Source organism: Fusarium keratoplasticum, chromosome 11 (genome assembly GCF_025433545.1).
Source record: "Fusarium keratoplasticum isolate Fu6.1 chromosome 11, whole genome shotgun sequence".
In the NCBI taxonomy this organism is placed as follows: domain Eukaryota; kingdom Fungi; phylum Ascomycota; class Sordariomycetes; order Hypocreales; family Nectriaceae; genus Fusarium; species Fusarium keratoplasticum.
Genome location: NC_070539.1, coordinates 1449514 through 1467783, shown reverse-complemented (window position 1 = coordinate 1467783; position 18270 = coordinate 1449514). Strand labels below are relative to the sequence as shown.

Sequence of the window (18270 nt, the reverse complement as noted above, 5' to 3'; positions counted from 1 at the left end):
CTTTACCATGTCTGGCCGATACGCGGAACGCTTTCCGAACACCAAAAGCCGTCTAGACTCCATTTTCCCACATTATTTGGACAATTCTATTCGTCTGTTCCCGGCAGAGAAGGATATTCGGATTTAATGCGTGAAAATGTTGACGTCTTGACTCCGCAAAAATTGTTGACATATCCTGTACTCCATAATAAATGTTGACATCTCCGCGCGATAAATGCGGCTTTTCGGCCCCTGCTTGTCCATAGTCCAATTTTGTCAAGCCATTCTTCTGTGAGATGCAGTCTTTGCTTCAATATCGTCGGGCGGCGGCTGCTGCTCAGGCCCAGATTGATCGAGATGTCGAAAAGGCGAGGGGAAACCTCTTACCCGATACCAAGCGTAAAGGAGCAGGTCAAGGCCCCTCAGATGAGGAGAAAAAGGAGGAGTCTGGGCCAGACTCTTCTATCTCGAATGAGGGTACTGCCGACATCGAAGAATACCCAGTCCCGATGCATAGGAACACGACAAACGAGGCAATTCAGCAATGTCACTCTGCTGGAGTTGCTCTCAGCCAAGTCCTGACCGGTATCCATGTTCGAGATCACGACGCTAGGGGACACGACGAAAAGATCTTCGTCGTTGATTGGCAAGGCCCGGACGATCCATTGAATCCACAGAACTGGTCTCTTGGCAGACGCATCGGTGTGACATTGCAGATCTCTGTCATAGCAGTCTTTGTCGGCGCTGCATCAGGCATTGATGCGGCTGTTCTACCACAAGCTGCACACTCACTCGGTGTCAGCGAAGTTGCTGAATCACTCGCTACAGGTACGTTGCCGTATGATCCTATCCGCATTGCAGACGTTAACAATTTCGCAGGCCTATATCTCGTCGGCATGGGCCTTGGATCCTTGGTGGCAGGTCCATTCTCCGAAACCTTTGGCAGAAACGCAGTCTATACAGTCTCCATGGCCGTGTTCATGATATGGATAATGGCTGCAGGGCTTGCCCCCAACTTTGGAGCCCAAATCACCTTTCGATTCCTCGCTGGATGTTCCGCGTCAACACCGCTCGTCTGTTCCGGGGGATCCATCGCCGACATGTATAACAGTCTCGAGAAGACCTGGAGTTTCCCGCTCTATGCCATCACTTGCTTTGGCGGCCCGATGATCGGCGCTGTCATGGGCGCCTACATAGGTCCCTCAACAACAGTAAGTTGGCGTTGGACTGAGTGGTCTATACTCATCTCTTCTGGGCTCGTACTAGTGCTGGTCCTCCTTTTCATGCCAGAAACCTACGGACCTCTGCTTCTGCAGTGGAAGGCTGCACACTATCGAAGGATCACTGGTGATGATCGATTTCGCTGCGAGCACGAGATTACGGACGCCAGTCTCTTCAGTCGACTCAAAGTCAGCATGACACGCCCATTCCTCATGTTAACTGAACCGATTATCATCGCCATGACCTTGTATATCAGCGTCCTCTATATCGTTCTTTTCACCTTCCTTGTCGGATGGCCATACATCTTTGAGTACACATACGACCTCGACCAAGGCCTTGCCAACATCATTTTCATCGCCATGTTCATCGGCACCTACATCAACTTTGTCTCCGTCCCGTTCGTCTACCAGAAGACAGCCAAAGCTATACGATCCGAAGGCAAAACCAAGTTTCAGCCAGAAATACGACTGTGGTATGCCATGCTGGGCGCTGCTATCGCCATCCCCGTCTCGCTCTTCTGGCTTGGCTGGACCAACTACTCCCACATTAGCATATGGTCCGCCATTCTTGCCGTTGTCGTCTTTGGCTACGGCGTGACAGGCGTTTTTATCTGCGTCTATATGTACATCATCGATTCTTATGAGATCTACGCCGCCTCGGCGCTTACTTTTGTCGCCTTGACTCGATATGTCATTGCAGGAGGAATGACTGTGGTCGGCATCCCCTTTTATGAGAACATGGGTACACACTACACGCTCACCATAATGGCTTGCATTTCGGTCGTTCTTGCAGCTATTCCTTACATCTTGTATTTCCACGGGCATTCGATACGGGCCAAGAGCAGATATGCGGTTGCGAGGTGAGCCAGGAGGGCAGTTGACCCTGTGTTCATGAACGCATCCGAAATGCATCCTAATTGCCTATTGAGTACATGGCGTCTATGTACACAAAACTAGCTTAGACACTAAGAAATACATTGACTTAAGAAACCATTCCGTGGCTCCAGTGTGGTGATGATCAATGAGTCGTCAGGTATGTTGAATAGAGCTGCAAAGGAAATATCTAAGGATAAGGTAAGGTTTTATTTATGACACCCTAATTCTCTTAGCAACCATTCATTAGAAGTGATTATACATACCTAACTGATGTTTCTGAAGCACCGCACCCTTTGAGAATTGGTGTGAATCGGAGACCTCGGGAGGTGCATAAATAATGGGCGCACTCGATGCGGCACATTTTCCATGGATATGCCCACATATTTGTGTCAGCCACAGGGTGATCTGTGCTGTGGCTTGCGCGACCAACTTGCCAGCCACAGTGGCTGAAGGCTCTTGTGGATCGGCAAGGTTGATCGAATTGCAGCATCGCTCATCCCAGGCCCTCCAGCCAGGCAGCCACGGGGAATGCTGCATCCAAACAGGAAAAATTCGCATTCACTGTCATGGCTCGCCTAGGAGAAACATGGCGGAAGGCTCTGCTTCTCCTCTTGGGCCATTTTTCTAGTCATCATGCCTGGCCCGATAGCCTCCCAGTGAATGAAAGGGTCATGTGATCTCGCCCCACATTTGCTTCCTCTCCCCGCCAAGCCCAGCAATCAACCTCCTCCTTTCATCATCACAGCGCACGCACCCTTGCCCTTGTGCATCCTCTGCTTCGAGCCCTCAAATGGGTTGACTTCTTTTTCTCTCTTTGAAATACCCAGAGTCGAGAGAAGCGACCTGACTGGCCTTGCAGAGTTCTGGAGGCCAAGTCGGTTACTTTTCCGTGAGACTCGCTCCTCATTCGCTCTTTCTCGTCACTCCACCTCCGCGCTCCATCGCATCGCGTCGCATCTTCACGTCGCCGCATTCACGCACATTCGAAGAGCCGGTGACTCGCGCCACAGGTCAATAAATTCCGACTTCTACCCATCGAACGAGCGCTCGTCGCCTCCTTCGCTGGAAGAACCGGGGCCTGCGGATGGGGCTTGCTTGGTCTCGCAGAGTTCTGGAGACTAAGCAGGTTGCCTGTCAGCGAAACTGATCCTCCTTGTTTGTGTGTGTGATGTTGGCTTTTCGAGGTAAGCCCCCTACCTGCCTTGTTGCTTATGGATCTTAGGAAGCCTGCTTCATCATGCCTGGATGTTGACCTGAGCACGCCCGCCGTTGTCGAGTGGGAATGCAATGATGAGACGCATCATTTGGTCAAGCCTGACCCCAAGATCGACGATATCAGGCTAAGGATTCGCTTCTGTGACGACACTTCACGCGCCCTCTTCGAACTACGCTTTCCCATGAACCTCAAAGGCATCAAAGGCGTTTCAGACGTTTTCATCCCGATCCATCCTCCCTCGATCACCTCCCTCGACTTTACCTTTGCCGCGACTACTCCGAATATCGTACAGCAGAAGTTCGATTGCACCACCCTTCGCCTAGACTTCCAAGTCAGCCGAAACCTCGAAGTCCTCGTTCCCCTCGCCGCCAAAGAGCCCCTGTCGCCAACCCGAGCACAGTCGGGCAGGGTCCTCGATGCCGTTCGCATGCTTTCCGACATAACTTCCTTTCGCATCTACATCGAGGCCACCAAGCTGCCCAAAGTCACGCTGCAGTCCATCAGCGATGCGATTCGCCAGGCCCGCCTAAAGCCTCTTCGCCATCAAGATGACCTCGCCAGCATGTACCACGGCACGGGAGCTAAGGTTATTCAACTCTGCGCTCAAGTCCAAGACGCTCCACCATCGTACGATGAAACCGAGCCTCCACCTCCCATGGCTCCAATCAACGAGAAGAAGCGACATCGGGCCGGAAGCGAAGACGATGCCACAAGCCAGATCGCCCTGATCTGGGCCGAGCTCAAGGCGACGCAAGAGCAGAATCAACAACTCCAGCAACGAGTCGCTGCCTTGGAGAAGGACAACCAAGAGCTAAAAAGAGAAGTCGAGCAGCTACAAGCTGATGACCACAATACTGCAAACGTGCTGGAAGAACTTGACAGCAGGCTGCTTGAGTTGCGGGACGACCACGTGGACTTGGGAGACAAGGTCGATTTTCTCAGGGAGCACGGAGTAGACAGCGATGCGATAGAGTCCTTTATAGAGAAGGTCAAGAGTAATATTCTTGACGACATCTCGACGCGTCTGTCCAGGACCTGAGCCTGTGTTGACAGCCGCTTGGCTGAGGTGCGCCTTTTCGTCAATCTCAACCCAAACACGTCACTAACCAATGGATCTAGATACGCTGGTCGCCAGACCGAGAGATGTGATGGCGATTGACGCCCGTGCTGGGCTCATGTCGCTCCAAACTGCGGACGTAGCTAAAGCTCGCCACCGAGGGGCCCAGATTTGGGACGGTTTTGGATCTGGTGAGTTGAGCCCACATTTTTACCCAACCTTAAACTAACATCACTCAGAGGATTGTCTTTCCGCTAGATAGCCAGAGGTTGTATGATCGATGATTTATAGAAATGCAGCTACCCAATAGATCCCAACTTCCTCATTGCAGACTCATATCCATCATATTCAGCAAGGCTCAGAGGTCGGCGACACTACATCGATAGGGAACCCCTCCAAGCTATTTCCCTCGTACGCATACAGACCATTTGTGAGCGCAATGTCCAACTCGTGCACCGCCATCTCAAGCGGGTGGTTGTAGTAGTTCATGACAGACTCGGGATTGGGAAAGCCCCAGTGGACCGATGGGTCGTCTTTCTCCGTGTGGGCGGCGAATTCGTGGCGCAGGCCCAGCACATGGCCGAGTTCATGGCAGAAGGTGTTGACCATGGCGTCGCGGAACACAAAGGCCAGAGGGAAGACCTTGACCATGCGCGACTCGGCGGGGCAGTTTGGAAAGAAGGCTGCGGCTAGGGTTCTATCATTGGGGGTGTCGCTGGAGTAGACGGCGGAAAAGAAGGCATCTTTGCGATCAAACGAGCGCTTGAATTGCACGGGACCGAGGCTCCATGCCTGTGTGGCCACCTCGAAGCAGGCTGCGACGTACTCGCCATCGGCTTTGGCCTGGAACCCATCCAGGTCGACAAAATAACGGAGGGTGGCGTTGACTGGATAGCGAGAGATACGGCCATTAGATCCCAGCTGGGCAGCTGTACAGCTGGCTGTTTCGTGGCGCTGCGTGGTGCAGTGGTACGTCGTGTCATGGCTGCAATGAGAGGGACCCGGCGAGGGCAGGCCTCCATGGCGAGGAAGGGAAGAGCTTTGGGCTAATGTTTTATGGGAACCAGTTAGTGATTGTCCTGTATGCAATCGAATGTCGAACCCAGGGGGGATCGAGGAGCTTGGCAATCGAATACGACAAGCGCAAAACACAGTGAATGAGAAGGTTACCTGAGGAAGAGGCATAGAGGGGAGCAACAGGAGACAGAAGACGCGGAACATGTGTCGGGCTTACTCACCAAGCATCCCCAAGGACCCAGCCGGGCAGTTCTAAAAGGCAATGAAGGATGTTGGATTGCTCTGGTGGGGGTGGTCAACGAGTGAGCTGCGGACGGTGATGGGTGGATGGTTGGCCACTTCTACAAAGACAGGACGTAGAGAAGGCGAGCTAGATATTTATCTAAGTTTCATCTTCCTGAAAAAAGGAGCAAGCCTGGAAATCTGCAGCAAACCTGGAGGAGCATGCTCACCACGCAGATTCAGAAAAATACAACCCACTGGGACAAAAATGTTAGCGTATTACTCCCTTAGGGTAGGTACCTCTATAAATATAATAAATATACTAAAAAATACATAAAAAGATGTAAAGTGTTAGATTATGTTTAAATTTTCTTATTAGTATTTTATATTTAGTTTTTTTCTCTTATTTTATATACTTAGAAGAGTCTCTTATAGGAGCTGTCTTATGGTGATATTTCTTCACCCAAGTACCGCGCAAGTCGCGTACTCAGAGCCTCGTTTTTCGTAGACGGTGGCTTTCTTAAGGCGGCTGTAGCAGCGAGGCAGACAGAACAAGGAGGGTGACGGGATGCATTTCCCGCGTCCTGGTCCTGCGTTCCCACTCCCACTGGGCAGCATAAGAGCTTCGGGGGGCGGGATTGGTTCAATTGATTCAAGTTGCCCGGTAGGTGAAAAGCTGGAGGTGAAAAAGTTGGTGAGGGGGATGAGCTGCACCTGAAGACGCTCGAGTCGGTGAAATGGGGGGAAGGGTGGTGGAGAGTGAGAAAAAAGCTGGAGGTGACAGCGCTCTGAGACGATCTGGTTGGTGAGGTACGGAAACTGGGCTGAGACAATCTGCCTTTTTAGAAGTTACTTAGAAAAGCTGGAGGTTATGTACCTTGATGAGGCTGAAAGTTCTATGCCCGGGAAGATGTGGAGTATTGGTACCAGTGAAAATCTGGAGGATACCTTGAAGAGCCTTGGGCTGAGGTACCCACGAAAAAACAGACTGAGGAGGCCCCTAGCTGGAGGACCCTGGTGTTGGCCGCCCTCCAGCTATAAGTAAACCTGTGTCATCCGCCTTGAGATGGAATGCCACAGCTACCTCAACTCTTCCATATTCTTCTTAAATGAATGCTCTTGATACTTCGCTATCTATCGATCCCATTGTCCGACGCTGAACGCCTGCTTCCGACTTCCGACTCGTCATCGTCCTGCCACCCATGATTCCCCACCAAAATCCGCCGGACGCGGACCTGACAAGGCACGTCCCGCCCCACCCCGTAGCCGTTTGGAGACAACAGTAGCTAACAGACCATTGAACTCTGCAGTGCCGATGAACTCGGACAGCATGTCGCAAGCAGCTTCTCGCAAGCTCCTTGCTTGTTCGAACATGATTGTCTCTATTACCCTGACATCGCCCGCGGGCTGCCCATGTTTCGCCTTGTCGAGTCCACCGACTCGTCACCAGCAGCCCAGTGCTCCGTCTCTGTCCGCGACTCTTTCGGCGAGGGAGTTTACATCAAGAAAAATCGGTCGGATGGGCTTTGTTCGACCGACTGCCATTGCCGCCGACTCGGCTCCCTAGACTTCGCCTTCACCATCTCCAAGCAACCTGCCCACACCAAGATCGAAGTTCGGAACGAGATACTCCAAAACACCCTCATCGATGTCATCGGTTCAGATGAGTGGCACTCCCAGTGTGATCTGCCTGCCTGGGACGGCGCTCACCTCTTCGCTCGATATGAGGGCCTCAAGGCACGTCTGCGAGACGTCATCGACGCGCCGGTAGGAAGCGTTGGGGCTCAGCCCTTCCTCCCCCTCAGGCTACTGGTCGACGGCTTTCTGGGCCAGGAGCAGGAAGAAAGCTTGCCGTGTCCTCAGCATAAGGACCCTAGTGATGTCCTTAGAGACGTGCTTCCAGGGGAGGATAAAAACAGCATGCTAGATGTCAAGCTACTCCAAGCGGCGGGTGATGGCGACATCTCAGTCATCGACGATCTTTTGAGCAACCATACCGTCCTACCTTATTCGCACATGCAAATGTTCGTGGATGTTTTGGGCAGACAAATAACTGACGATCTTTTCAAAGAAACTGTGAACATTGACGCACACGATGAGTCCGGAAACACGGCCCTGCTCCGCGCCGTGACCGCTGGGCACCTTGACGTCGCTCGGCTTCTGGTCGCTCGAGGCGCCGACATCGCCTGGGCCAACAACCAAGGCGAGACAGCCCTGCACAAAGCTGCACGGGCAGATCACTTTGAACTCTCATATTTTCTCATAGAAGTCGGCGCAGACATAGACGCCAAGGACAATTCGGGCGCAGCACCCGCATTCATTCCGTTTAGCGCAGTTCTCCAAACCTGGAGATGTTGGTGGGAGTGGGTTATGCCAGCCCGTTGTGAACAGACACCAAGCGAGCGAACCATCAACGACTATAGAGACCTATTGTTCAAAACAGACCCAATCATGAACACCGACAAAGTAAAGACAACCATGCGGGGCCTTTTCATCAGAGAGTACGCCAAGGTGAGGCAGCACCTGATTTTTGGCCGAGTACGCGGACGCTTTCCCAACTCGACACGAGCGTGGCGATTTGGCATGACAGCGCTGCATAAGATCTCGCATGGCTACCTGCCGCAGGAGCTCGGCATGGCAATAGCTCTCCTCTGCGTGTGCAAAGCAGTCTCGGCCACGCTCCATATCCACAAACACGATTCATCCAACTTCCAATTCGACGACGAGCAGTTTCGACGAGACCTGCCGCGTTGGCTTCCACTGTTCCACGGTGCTGACCGAAAGCTGTTTAAAGCCGCAGCGCGGGACATCTGGAGTGTACGCATATCTATGTGGACTTTGTACACGCCTCAGACTCTGGATTACCACGACTTATTCAAGCACGCTGAGCGCCTGACATCGGACCTCATTGACGCAGTGAAATGTCTTCACGATCTAACTGAGTTCGCTGAACTAGGGGATCCCGAACACGGGCAGCAGAGACCGTCTCAGCAGGATCGGTGCCCCCCGAAGGATCCCAACCCAGGAGACCCGGGTATTGGGGCCGAGTCTACTCAGCACAGGAAGGCCGTGACAGGCCGGCGGGCCTCGTCGCAGAAATCATTACTGTGGGCCGAGGTAATGGCTGGCGCTATCTTCAGTATATTGCTGATATTTCTGCTCTGTGAGTCCTGCCCTGCCCATTCGTGGCGTACCCCTGGTTCAGGTGTTGGCTAATCGACCATCTCTGTAGGGCTCTATAGCCTCTTGGCAGGAACAGTACAATTTATAGCTACAGACGCAGCGAGTTGGCACATCAGCGTGGATGCTCAGAGTGTAGCAAGGCGCCTGCAATCTCGCTTTGCCAACACTTTAACAGTTGAACGGCCTCCAAGCATACAGTCACCCACAGCTGGGCAAGATGTGGTTATGCTTGGACAGGACTCCAACGATGATCACCATGTACAGCCTCGGGGAAACCCAGCCTTGAGCCCCTCAAGTGGCGGTGTTCCTGACCCCGTTGATGAGAGTAGGAGGAGGCCGCGCCCCTTTGCATGCCCTGAAAAGCATTGCAGAGAGCGGTTTACAAGGAAGGACAATCGTGATCGGCATTTCAAGAATCATCATGGGCCGGATTCTGAGAAGAAAATGCCTTGCAAAGCCTGTGGGAAGGAATACAACGCTCAATACTTGCGCGTCCACAGGTGTAACCCAAACAAACCCTTCAAGCGCCGTTCGAGAAGAGGGCATTAGACACACAGGTGGCGCTACGTATTCTGTTATTGCTTTATGTAACAATAGATTCTGATTTGGAGTGACGCTCTTCTCTTATTTATAGCATCTGGGATGAGGGAAAACGAGACACTTGGATAGAGATCTATCTAAGCTCATAGGCGCCCACATTCGCACATCCAAGGGAGCAGTCGAGCTCTGCTTCTTCTTCACCCTTCACCACTCGGCTCGCCGCTGGTCGATCTACCTTGGCTTTGACTCACACTGGCGCGTTTGCCTCAATTCGCTGGCCGCCCATCCGCTACGCTGCGAAGCTGATCGCAAGGGCTACTACGCAATTGATTACTTCCCTTCCCGGAACCCCAGAGGTGATGGCTATCAAAGGCCGGCGGGCAGCTCCACGGGTGCAGGGGTTTGCGTTTCTGGCTACCCGTGGTGCGATATGGCGATTGGCACTGATAGTAAGTGCCGCGCTTCTTGATTATCGAGGGCTCGACTCACAAATAATAGCTACGGGAAGCGGAAGAGAGCCAGCACGGGCGACCGGAGTTCAAGGACTCCGTCTCAGCGGTAGAAGCATTTCCATGAAGGGCGTGGTGCCCAGCTCAGAGTCAGTCTTCGGCTCTCCAGTCAGCGTGTTGCCGTGGCTAACATACGGGAAGGGAATTCGACAGCTTGGCCTTTCTCACTCGATCGCTCGAGGATCTCGTTCACTTCACTCGCCTGTCGACTGGTAACAAATTATCAGAATTACCGGTAAGTAGCGCCGAGTAGTCTTTTCCATGTCACCCACTGACCGTGAGTAGCCAACCAAGATTCTGTATCCGACGGATTGGCTACCGTACAAGATAGACGGCCAGCAACGGCTGAACGAGGATTTCCTGGCAGCAATGGAGCAAGTTCTTGGTGTTCAACACACCAAGGTCAGTTTGACCCAGCTGTGGGAAGAATCCCCCCCAGTCGAAGCCCAAGGAAAATCGATTGCGGAATACCTCGAGAATGTGAGTGTCTTTCCCTGCTGGCAATGTTTTACCGCTAAAACTGTCAGTCTGGTTTCTGGCCAATGTACTATGACAACTATCACACCTTTGATGACTTTCGACAAGGCTACGAGCAGAAGTTTGGCAAACCCGTCTACGTGAGCCCATCTCAGGGATGGAAGTGGTGAGTGTCTGCTCTGAAGCACAAGATCCCTGTGGATGGCGTTTGACTTTTTCTGTTTTGATTTGACAGGGAGCTTGGGTCGAAAGTCACGGAAGAGCAAAGAGCACACGGCATTGCAGAGTGCGAGGTTTTCCGTGACTGGGTCGACAAGCACGTCCTCACGAGAAACGATGGGGGACATGGAGAAGCAGTGATTCTACTCCCGTTGGGGAACGCCAAACTCGATTACAGAGACATTGAAAGCGGGTTCGTTCCTGGCCATCATTTCCCACATAGTGAGCATTTCTGACTAGTGCTAGGCCCCCGAGCGTTGTGAAATCTTATGAGCCAAAGTACTTCGGCTCTATCCTGGGAGTGCCCCAGATTGTGACACCCAGTAAGTTCCATTCCCAGGGTGCCCTTTGTCCAGCCAAGACTCACCATACACCAGTTGGGCAGCTAGCGTACAAGTCTAGAATTAGCAAGCGGCAGGTCATCGCTACATTTGCTGGTGCCAAAAGTATTTTCCCTTGCTTTGCGACAGACCTACCTTGTTATGGTTTTACTGACGTGGCTTCACGAATGTAGGCAGCGATGTGATGCTTGTGAAGCTGACTCAGTTGGTCCTGGAGAAGATGAACAAGCCAACCTCTGTTCTCACCGGCAGGGAGTGCTTCTCTCCCGAGACCAATGGGCCGGTCAATGATTCTGTCCCGCTACCAAAGCTCATTTGATGAGGGCTGGGGCGTCAGCATGGGTAGCTTGAGATGAACGAACTGTCATGATTCTTAGAAATGCCAAATAAGATTAGATTGGTACTCCAGAAATAAGACTCCTTTTAGTTTCGCTAGATTCTAGAGTAATGCCGATCATGACTGGGCCAAGAACTTGATAATGCGATTCCAGGGTGTCCCGCCTACTTCCAGGCCCCCTGGTCTGGCTCCATGGCCTTCTCTTTCGCGCTTCAGGGCCACGAGGACCTCGACAAAGAGCGACTTCTCTCCCCCGAACAGGCCCAGGAATGGACCTGTTCAGCCCGCCTCAACCTGAACTCGGGATCCCTCAGCCCGACCTCAGCACCAACTCAGCTTAGAGCGCCAGAAGCTCAGTTCTAGAAACGGAAATGGATTTTGGCGTGCTCGAGTTCCGTCTCCGAGTTCTTTGGTATCTCGTTTATTGACTTGAACTGCATCATGCAGGTTTCAGCTCGGCCCCCACAGGTCGATTGACGAGCCTCTAACGCAGCGATAAGACATCAACACCAGGCAAGTTTCGTGATTAAAGTAGGCTCGTTACTTGTCGAGTAGTATTTCATGTACATAGTTCATCATTGAGGACAACCATTAATCAATTAAACACTAATATTAAACCGGGTAAGCAGCTATCTTGATTGTTTACGTTTGATTCCTAGAACCAAGAGCATCCACCCTTGTCAACACTGCTCATGCCATCCTATGCAGCATTCAGCCACCAATTATTTTCCTTGGCATTACAGCCTGATTCTTCTTCCTCGCTGCCTGAATATCAACCTCCAATCTTCCCCGCATCCTCGACATTTCCCCATTCATCAATTGCTTTACAGCCAGTGTTTAACAAGTAACGATGGCGCCTGGCTTTTCCAAGTGGGCGAGCAAGATCAAGAAAAAGGTTCTTGGCTCGGATTCTGAAGATGAGTCCGCGTCGAAACAGCCTTCCACGGCACAGTCGACGACTTCCGGTCATGCGACAAGCTCTTCAGCAGCTACGCCGACAAGAGTGACGGGTGTGATTGCACAACCGGAAGCTACTTCAACTACCCAACCGGCAGCCCCTTCGACAGTCCAGACACCAGCATCTCCAGCAGCGCCCTCGGCCAACCCGCAATCAACTCAGCCGACAGTGTCATCCACAGCTCCGTCCACCACATTCTCGACGACCCAGCCAGCGGTCTCCTCGGTAACGCAGCCAGCCACCCAATCAACCCCAACAACATCCTCAAATGAGCCAGCAGCACATTTGCCAGCCCAGATGCCGGCCTCCCTGACGTTTCGGCCTGTAGCTTCCCAACCACTCCAGCCACCAATATCTTCAACAGCCCACCTACCAGGATCGCCAACACCACAACCAGTGGCCAGCCCACCAACCCAGTCGACAATCCCACCCGTACCGCTAACGACCGCTACGCCGAGTGTGCCGCAGAGCCTCCCCGAACAACTGTGGAAGAAAGCATACGAAAGCCTGAAAGACAAAGAACACGACCGAGTCAAGGCATACGAGGAGGTCCTCTCCAAATATAAGAAGGAATGGGCCGACACGGCAACTTCCCCCACTGTCCCGGACTTGGAGCACTGCAAAAGCGTCGAGTCGGCTGAGATGTGGAAACTAGTCTACGCCGGATTAGACAGGTCCAAGAAGCAAGCGGAATTTAAGGGGGTCGTTGGGGACGTGCTTGGGACCGTGGAGAAGATCAAGGGCATTGTGGACAAGGCCGTCAAGTACTCGCCCGAGGCCTCTACTATTTGGGCCGGCGTGTCTCTTGGTCTAGAGGTATGTTTAAGAACCCATGGTTCCCCATTAATAACTGCTAACGAATTTCCAGATCCTCGCGAACCCCGTCACGGAGCCAGGCATCAACCGCAAAGGCATCGCCTACGTCTTAACAAGAATAGAATGGTACTGGAACCTGGCCGACATTGTTCTCAGCAAAGACTTGGCCAGCTCATCATCTGCCAAGCTGCGAAAGAACCTCGAAAGTCATGTGGTCGACCTCTACAAGAAGCTTCTCTTGTTCCAGATGCGGAGTGTTTGCCTCTATGATCGCAATGGGATATCTGTCATCCTCAGAGATTCAGTCAAGTTGGATGATTGGGCTGATGAAATCAAGGAAGTCAAGGACGCAGAGGCCCATATCGAAAAGGACTTGATTCAGTTCACAGGCCAGGACATGAGGGCAAAGCTCAACGAGATCCGAGATATCGATTGGTCTCAAGAAAAGGCCTTCAGGGACGAGGTTCGACGGCTGCAGAAGAGGGAACAAGACAAGGATGACCAAGAGTGCCTTGTGGATTTGCTGCTCACTGATCCCCAGAGGGACAAAGAAAGGATTCAGGCAATCAGGGGGAGTCCACTCTGGGGCTCGTATCACTGGATCCTGGAGCACCCTGGCTACGACAAATTCACCAATGATGCATCAAGCCGGGCCCTCTGGATAAAAGGTGACCCCGGAAAAGGAAAGACGATGCTCATCTGTGGCATCATCGATCATCTAGACAGGTCTACCGACCCGCTTTCCTACTTCTTTTGCCAGGCCACAGAGAAAGATCAATCCAGCGACACCGCTGTGATGCGCGGTCTCATCTACATGATACTCGATCACTACCCATCACTCATGTCAAAGCTTCGCGTGGAGTACGACAAGAAAAAGAAGAAGCTATTCGAGGGCCCCAATACCAACTTACTTCTTGAAAAGGTCTTGACCGAGATACTCCAGGATCCGATTCTCCAGGACGCAATATTCATCATCGACGCCTTGGATGAGTGCAAGACGGGCAGATCAAACCTCGTCAAACTCATCGTGAAGCTCTCGAGCTCGTGCCGTGCCAAGTGGATTGTATCGAGTCGCGACTGGCCCGAGATCAAAGAAGAGTTCAGAGGCATCCGGGGGCTAGTTCCTATCCCGCTTGAAGATGAGGAAAACAAGAAGAAAGTTGCGCAGGCTGTTCAGTCATACATTCGAACAAAGGTAGATGATTTAGCCCAGAATTGGGGCGACGACAAGAACTACAGCAAAGGCAAAAAGAAGGATTTGAAGGAGACAGTCTATGACTATATGGTTTCTCACGCAGAAGACACGTTTCTCTGGGTGGCCTTGGTGTGCCAACGGCTGGCCGAGTCTGATGTGCCCAGACGCCGGGTCGAGGAAGAGCTCAGAAAGTTCCCAAAGGGCCTCCCTGATCTTTACAAGCTCATGATGGATCGAATATTGACATCCTCTGAGTCTGATCGGCTGAAGGCGGTTCTGGCCGCCGCCTGCCTCGCCTACGGCCATCTCAAGTCAAACGACATGATCGATTTTGTCGATTTGATGGCAGGATACGATGAGATGGACGTCAAGGACACCATTGGCTCTTGCGGATCTTTTCTGACCTATCAAGACGGCGCAGTCTACTTTATTCATCAGTCGGCCAAGGAGTATCTTCTCAAAGAGGGCAGCGGTCACATTTTCCCCCACAGAGTCGAGCACCAGCACTTGCAAATGACCCGGCGATGCCTCGAAACTCTTGAATGTGGACTGAAGGAGAACATCTACGGCCTGAGCTCTTATGGCACACTCATTGGCGAATTCACACGTCCAAACCCTGATCCATTATCTCCTCTCGAATACTCGTGCCTTCACTGGGCTAGACATCTGGTGGAGTCTGCCGCATGCAGAAAGGACGTCAAGATTGCCGACCAGGTGATGCATTTTTTGCAAAATAAGTTCACCTTTTGGCTAGAGGCACTCAGTCTCCTTGGGCAGCTGCCAGTGGCAGTCAAGGCCACTATCGATATTGAATCAGCGCTGGTAAGATTAATCTGTCTTGTCGCTTGCTCAGAGACAACTAATAATGTCTCAGGGACCGGTAGAGGCCAGAGATTTGTTCGAATTCCTCCAAGACGCTCGCCGTTTCGTCCGCTATCACAAAGCAGCCATCGAGATCGCCCCTCGCCAGGTCTACGCCTCGGCACTCGTCTTCAGTCCAAGATGCAGCAAAGTTAGAGAGCGATTCCAAAAGCAGATACCCAAGTGGATTGTGTCCGGACCCGATATGCAGGACGACTGGGACCCCTGCATCCAGACAATCTCTGCCAGTCCTTACCTCTTTGTCCGTAGTGTCGCCTGCTCTCCAGATGGACAGCTATTTGCGGCGGCGTGTGGATATGGAGCGAAAGTCTACGATGCAACCTCGGGTGAATGTGTCTATACACTCGAGTTCATGAACTACGTGCATGTAGTCTGTGTCGCCTTTTCGCCTTGTGGCGGAAAGTTGGCCGCCGCAACTGAAAGTCAAGTCAGGATTCTCCAAGTCGACACATTTGAATGTATCCAAACACTTACGGATGGTGAGATATGCTCTGTTCATTTCTCACCAGACGGGGAGCAATTGGCGACGGTAGCAAGCAATGGGGTCCGCGTCTGGAACTGGAAGACTCGTGTCAAAATCAACGACCTCGGTCATATGCTTAAAAGCCCATCCGCCACTTTCCTGTCGAAAGATAAACTGGTCATCGCATCCGTCGGTGGAGCAGCCAAAGTCTGGAACTTGGCTACTCATAGGTTCGAGCAAACTTTGGGGGATCATGACTCCGGGATTTTTTCAATCGCCTCCTCACCCGATGGGAAACGCCTCGCCACGGGGTCAGTAGATGGGACGGCCAAGGTCTGGCATCAAGAGGCAGACACTAAAGAATGGATCTGCAGCCGAACCCTACCTTACAAAGGAGGAGTGCGGGTTGTTTGCTTCTCTGCAGATGGCCGTGTCCTCATAACCGGCTCACTCGACGGATGTATTAGGCTCTGGAATGAAGCAGGTGCTTGCATCAAGATCATGAATAGCCACGGTATTGAAATAGCCGGCTTGTCTGTTTTCCCAACAGGCCAAAAACTCCTAGCATGTAACCTCCTGAATGAAAAAATCATGCTATGGGACACCTCGACAAGTTCTGCGGAGTCACCTCGGGAAGCGCGACTTCCCTCACCAGAGGAAGTTTCTATAGGACTAGCTGATAACTACACCGATCGGATCGTTAACCTAATCTTCTCCCCGGACGGCAAAACGCTGGTATCACATACGGATGATGGTAGAACAAAGATTCGGAGCGTGGGAACAGGCTCTTGCGTCCCGGCTTCTGATTCTCACCCGGCATTTTTTGAAAAGCCTGCCATTGCATCAGCATGGCTTGCCTTCCCAAATGGTGTTGAGCGGGCTGCCATAAGAGATATAGATGGTGAAACGGTGGTTTGGGACCTGATTGAGAACAAACGACTTGGCCTTCCTCAGAAGACAAGCACAAGGGTCCGTCCTTCTAAAGAGCGGTTTGGTAGGTACGTGGTCATATGCTCGCTAGATGCCGAGTTCTATGCTGTTTCCTGCTTCGCTGAGTCCGTCAAGGTCTTTTACGTTCCAACCGGAGAATGTATTTATACATCCTTCCTGTGGGGCAACACGCCACTGGCCTTCTCTTCGGACTCCCGAGAGCTATTCACGTACCTCGGCCCCACGATATACAAAGAAAAGCTGGACAATGGGGTCTTTCGCACGCTGGGTTTAGGTCAGACCGGGACTTCAACAGCCAATTTTTGCATGAACACCCAATTCGGCAAACTGGAGGTTTCGGGGCCAGCCGACGAGGACGTCAAGCTTGTTGGGTGGGGTCTGAGTTTTAGAAGAGATTGGATCTTGAGAGGAACTGAGCGTATGATTTTCATTCCTACCGAGCACCGAAGGCTGATCATGGATGCTATACGGAAGAGGTTCGCCATTGTCTGTCCTTCGGGTCGAATTGTGACCATGGAGGTTGCGTAGGTCTGGCAGAGCCTTGCAAGGCTGATGACTCGGTTAGTAGGTTTTATTCGGTGAGACTTATCATCTTTTGTTGCTAAATTGGTGGAAATTGTGTGCGCGCAGCTTGGAATGAGATGGATAATGGTAGTGGATAGTTGATCACCAACTTCACGATTTGATGCATGCCGTGAAATGGCACTTCTTATGACATCCACCACCGACTATATTCTTAAGAGCATGCCTCTTATATAAGGTTCTAAACCCCCAAAAAAATGGTAGAGAAATAAGAAAAAGTGGTATGAATAATTGCGCCTTTCGCCGAGGGCGTAGCTGAAGGTCGATAGTACCACTACCTGGTGGAGGAGGCCATCTTTGGCAGACACGCCCAACAATTAAGGTTATTTTTAACCCTATTCCAGTACCAAGATGTCAACTCCTGGGGATGCGGGGAATTGACTAGCCTCACTGCCATCTGAAGCCAAGACTCTGTTAAATAATCTCGGGGCAGCCTCTCATTCGCGGGCCATGTCGTTCCAGCTTGTCCGCCGACCATTTGGAATTCCATCTGGCTCTGCTGCGCTTTGGTACAATAACACCCTCACAGCTAGGTTTCGATAGGAACCTGTGGAGACAACAGCAATGAGCACCTCTATGTCAGGGCATCGATGATGCTTGCTCACGTGTGCTCATCTTCCCCTTGTACGAGCATTAAGCCCAATCGAGCAGTTCTAGCAGTTGAGATAACCATGCTTGCAAGCCAAGGCCCGGTGCTTCCGCCCCCCACGGCCACAATGTTCGACGGCTGAGCGCTGGTTTCCACTACAAAAACTGCTTGGTATGAACTCAATTAAGTGAGAACTATAGTTTCGACAGGCTTGATGAGCCAGAGATATATAAAGCCCCCCAAGCCCTACGCCTACAACGTTGGTAAAGAAGCTTATCGCGTTGCATTTTCGAGTCTCAACTGCCGATCCATCACGCATTCGAGAAGCGGGGAACTTCCACAGCATCTGCTGTGCTTACACACGCGATACAATTTGTATCTCGGATGGCGCGAGAAGCAAGATGCTTGTCTTTAACCCCGCCGGGCCAAGGCAGCTCTATCGCCGATCAGGAAGGTGATTTATGCGCCGATCCTCCCCCGCCTCGTGGCCAAGGCGTGCTCAAGCAACGAGCTTTTGCTGAGCTTCCTGAAGTGGTTACCACCGGCTGGCTGTGTTTGTCTTGGTCGAGGTATGACGACATGGCGGGGACCTATCCCGAGCTCGAGAGCTCGTAAGCTTACTGCGTGGTGCGGCCTAGGAA

The 18270-nt window shown here is 52.0% G+C and overlaps 5 protein-coding genes across 5 annotated transcripts; 4 read left to right on the top strand and 1 right to left on the bottom strand.

Moving 5' to 3' along the window:
• Positions 1-275: 275 nt before the first annotated feature.
• NCS57_01330800 (MFS domain-containing protein) lies at positions 276-2063 on the top strand (the record flags this gene model as incomplete). Its single annotated transcript, XM_053062950.1, has 2 exons — positions 276-807; positions 859-2063. 2 exons carry the CDS (start codon positions 276-278, stop codon positions 2061-2063), a joined length of 1737 nt encoding a protein of 578 aa, XP_052907845.1.
• Positions 2064-3286: 1223 nt separating this feature from the next.
• NCS57_01330700 (uncharacterized protein) lies at positions 3287-4330 on the top strand (the record flags this gene model as incomplete). Its single annotated transcript, XM_053062949.1, has 1 exon — positions 3287-4330. The coding sequence occupies one exon, from the start codon at positions 3287-3289 to the stop codon at positions 4328-4330; it is 1044 nt and encodes a 347-aa protein (XP_052907844.1).
• Positions 4331-4696: 366 nt separating this feature from the next.
• Positions 4697-5593, bottom strand: NCS57_01330600 (uncharacterized protein; the record flags this gene model as incomplete). Its single annotated transcript, XM_053062948.1, has 2 exons — positions 4697-5394; positions 5587-5593. The coding sequence occupies 2 exons, from the start codon at positions 5591-5593 to the stop codon at positions 4697-4699; spliced, it is 705 nt and encodes a 234-aa protein (XP_052907843.1).
• A 1407-nt stretch (positions 5594-7000) lies between these two features.
• On the top strand, positions 7001-11175 carry NCS57_01330500 (C2H2-type domain-containing protein; the record flags this gene model as incomplete). Its single annotated transcript, XM_053062947.1, has 10 exons — positions 7001-8750; positions 8820-9095; positions 9460-9759; positions 9809-9908; positions 9961-10054; positions 10105-10299; positions 10347-10462; positions 10532-10708; positions 10762-10838; positions 11030-11175. 10 exons carry the CDS (start codon positions 7001-7003, stop codon positions 11173-11175), a joined length of 3231 nt encoding a protein of 1076 aa, XP_052907842.1.
• Positions 11176-12043: 868 nt separating this feature from the next.
• Positions 12044-16986, top strand: NCS57_01330400 (NACHT domain-containing protein; the record flags this gene model as incomplete). Its single annotated transcript, XM_053062946.1, has 4 exons — positions 12044-12967; positions 13020-14984; positions 15037-15523; positions 16529-16986. 4 exons carry the CDS (start codon positions 12044-12046, stop codon positions 16984-16986), a joined length of 3834 nt encoding a protein of 1277 aa, XP_052907841.1.
• Positions 16987-18270: the final 1284 nt, after the last annotated feature.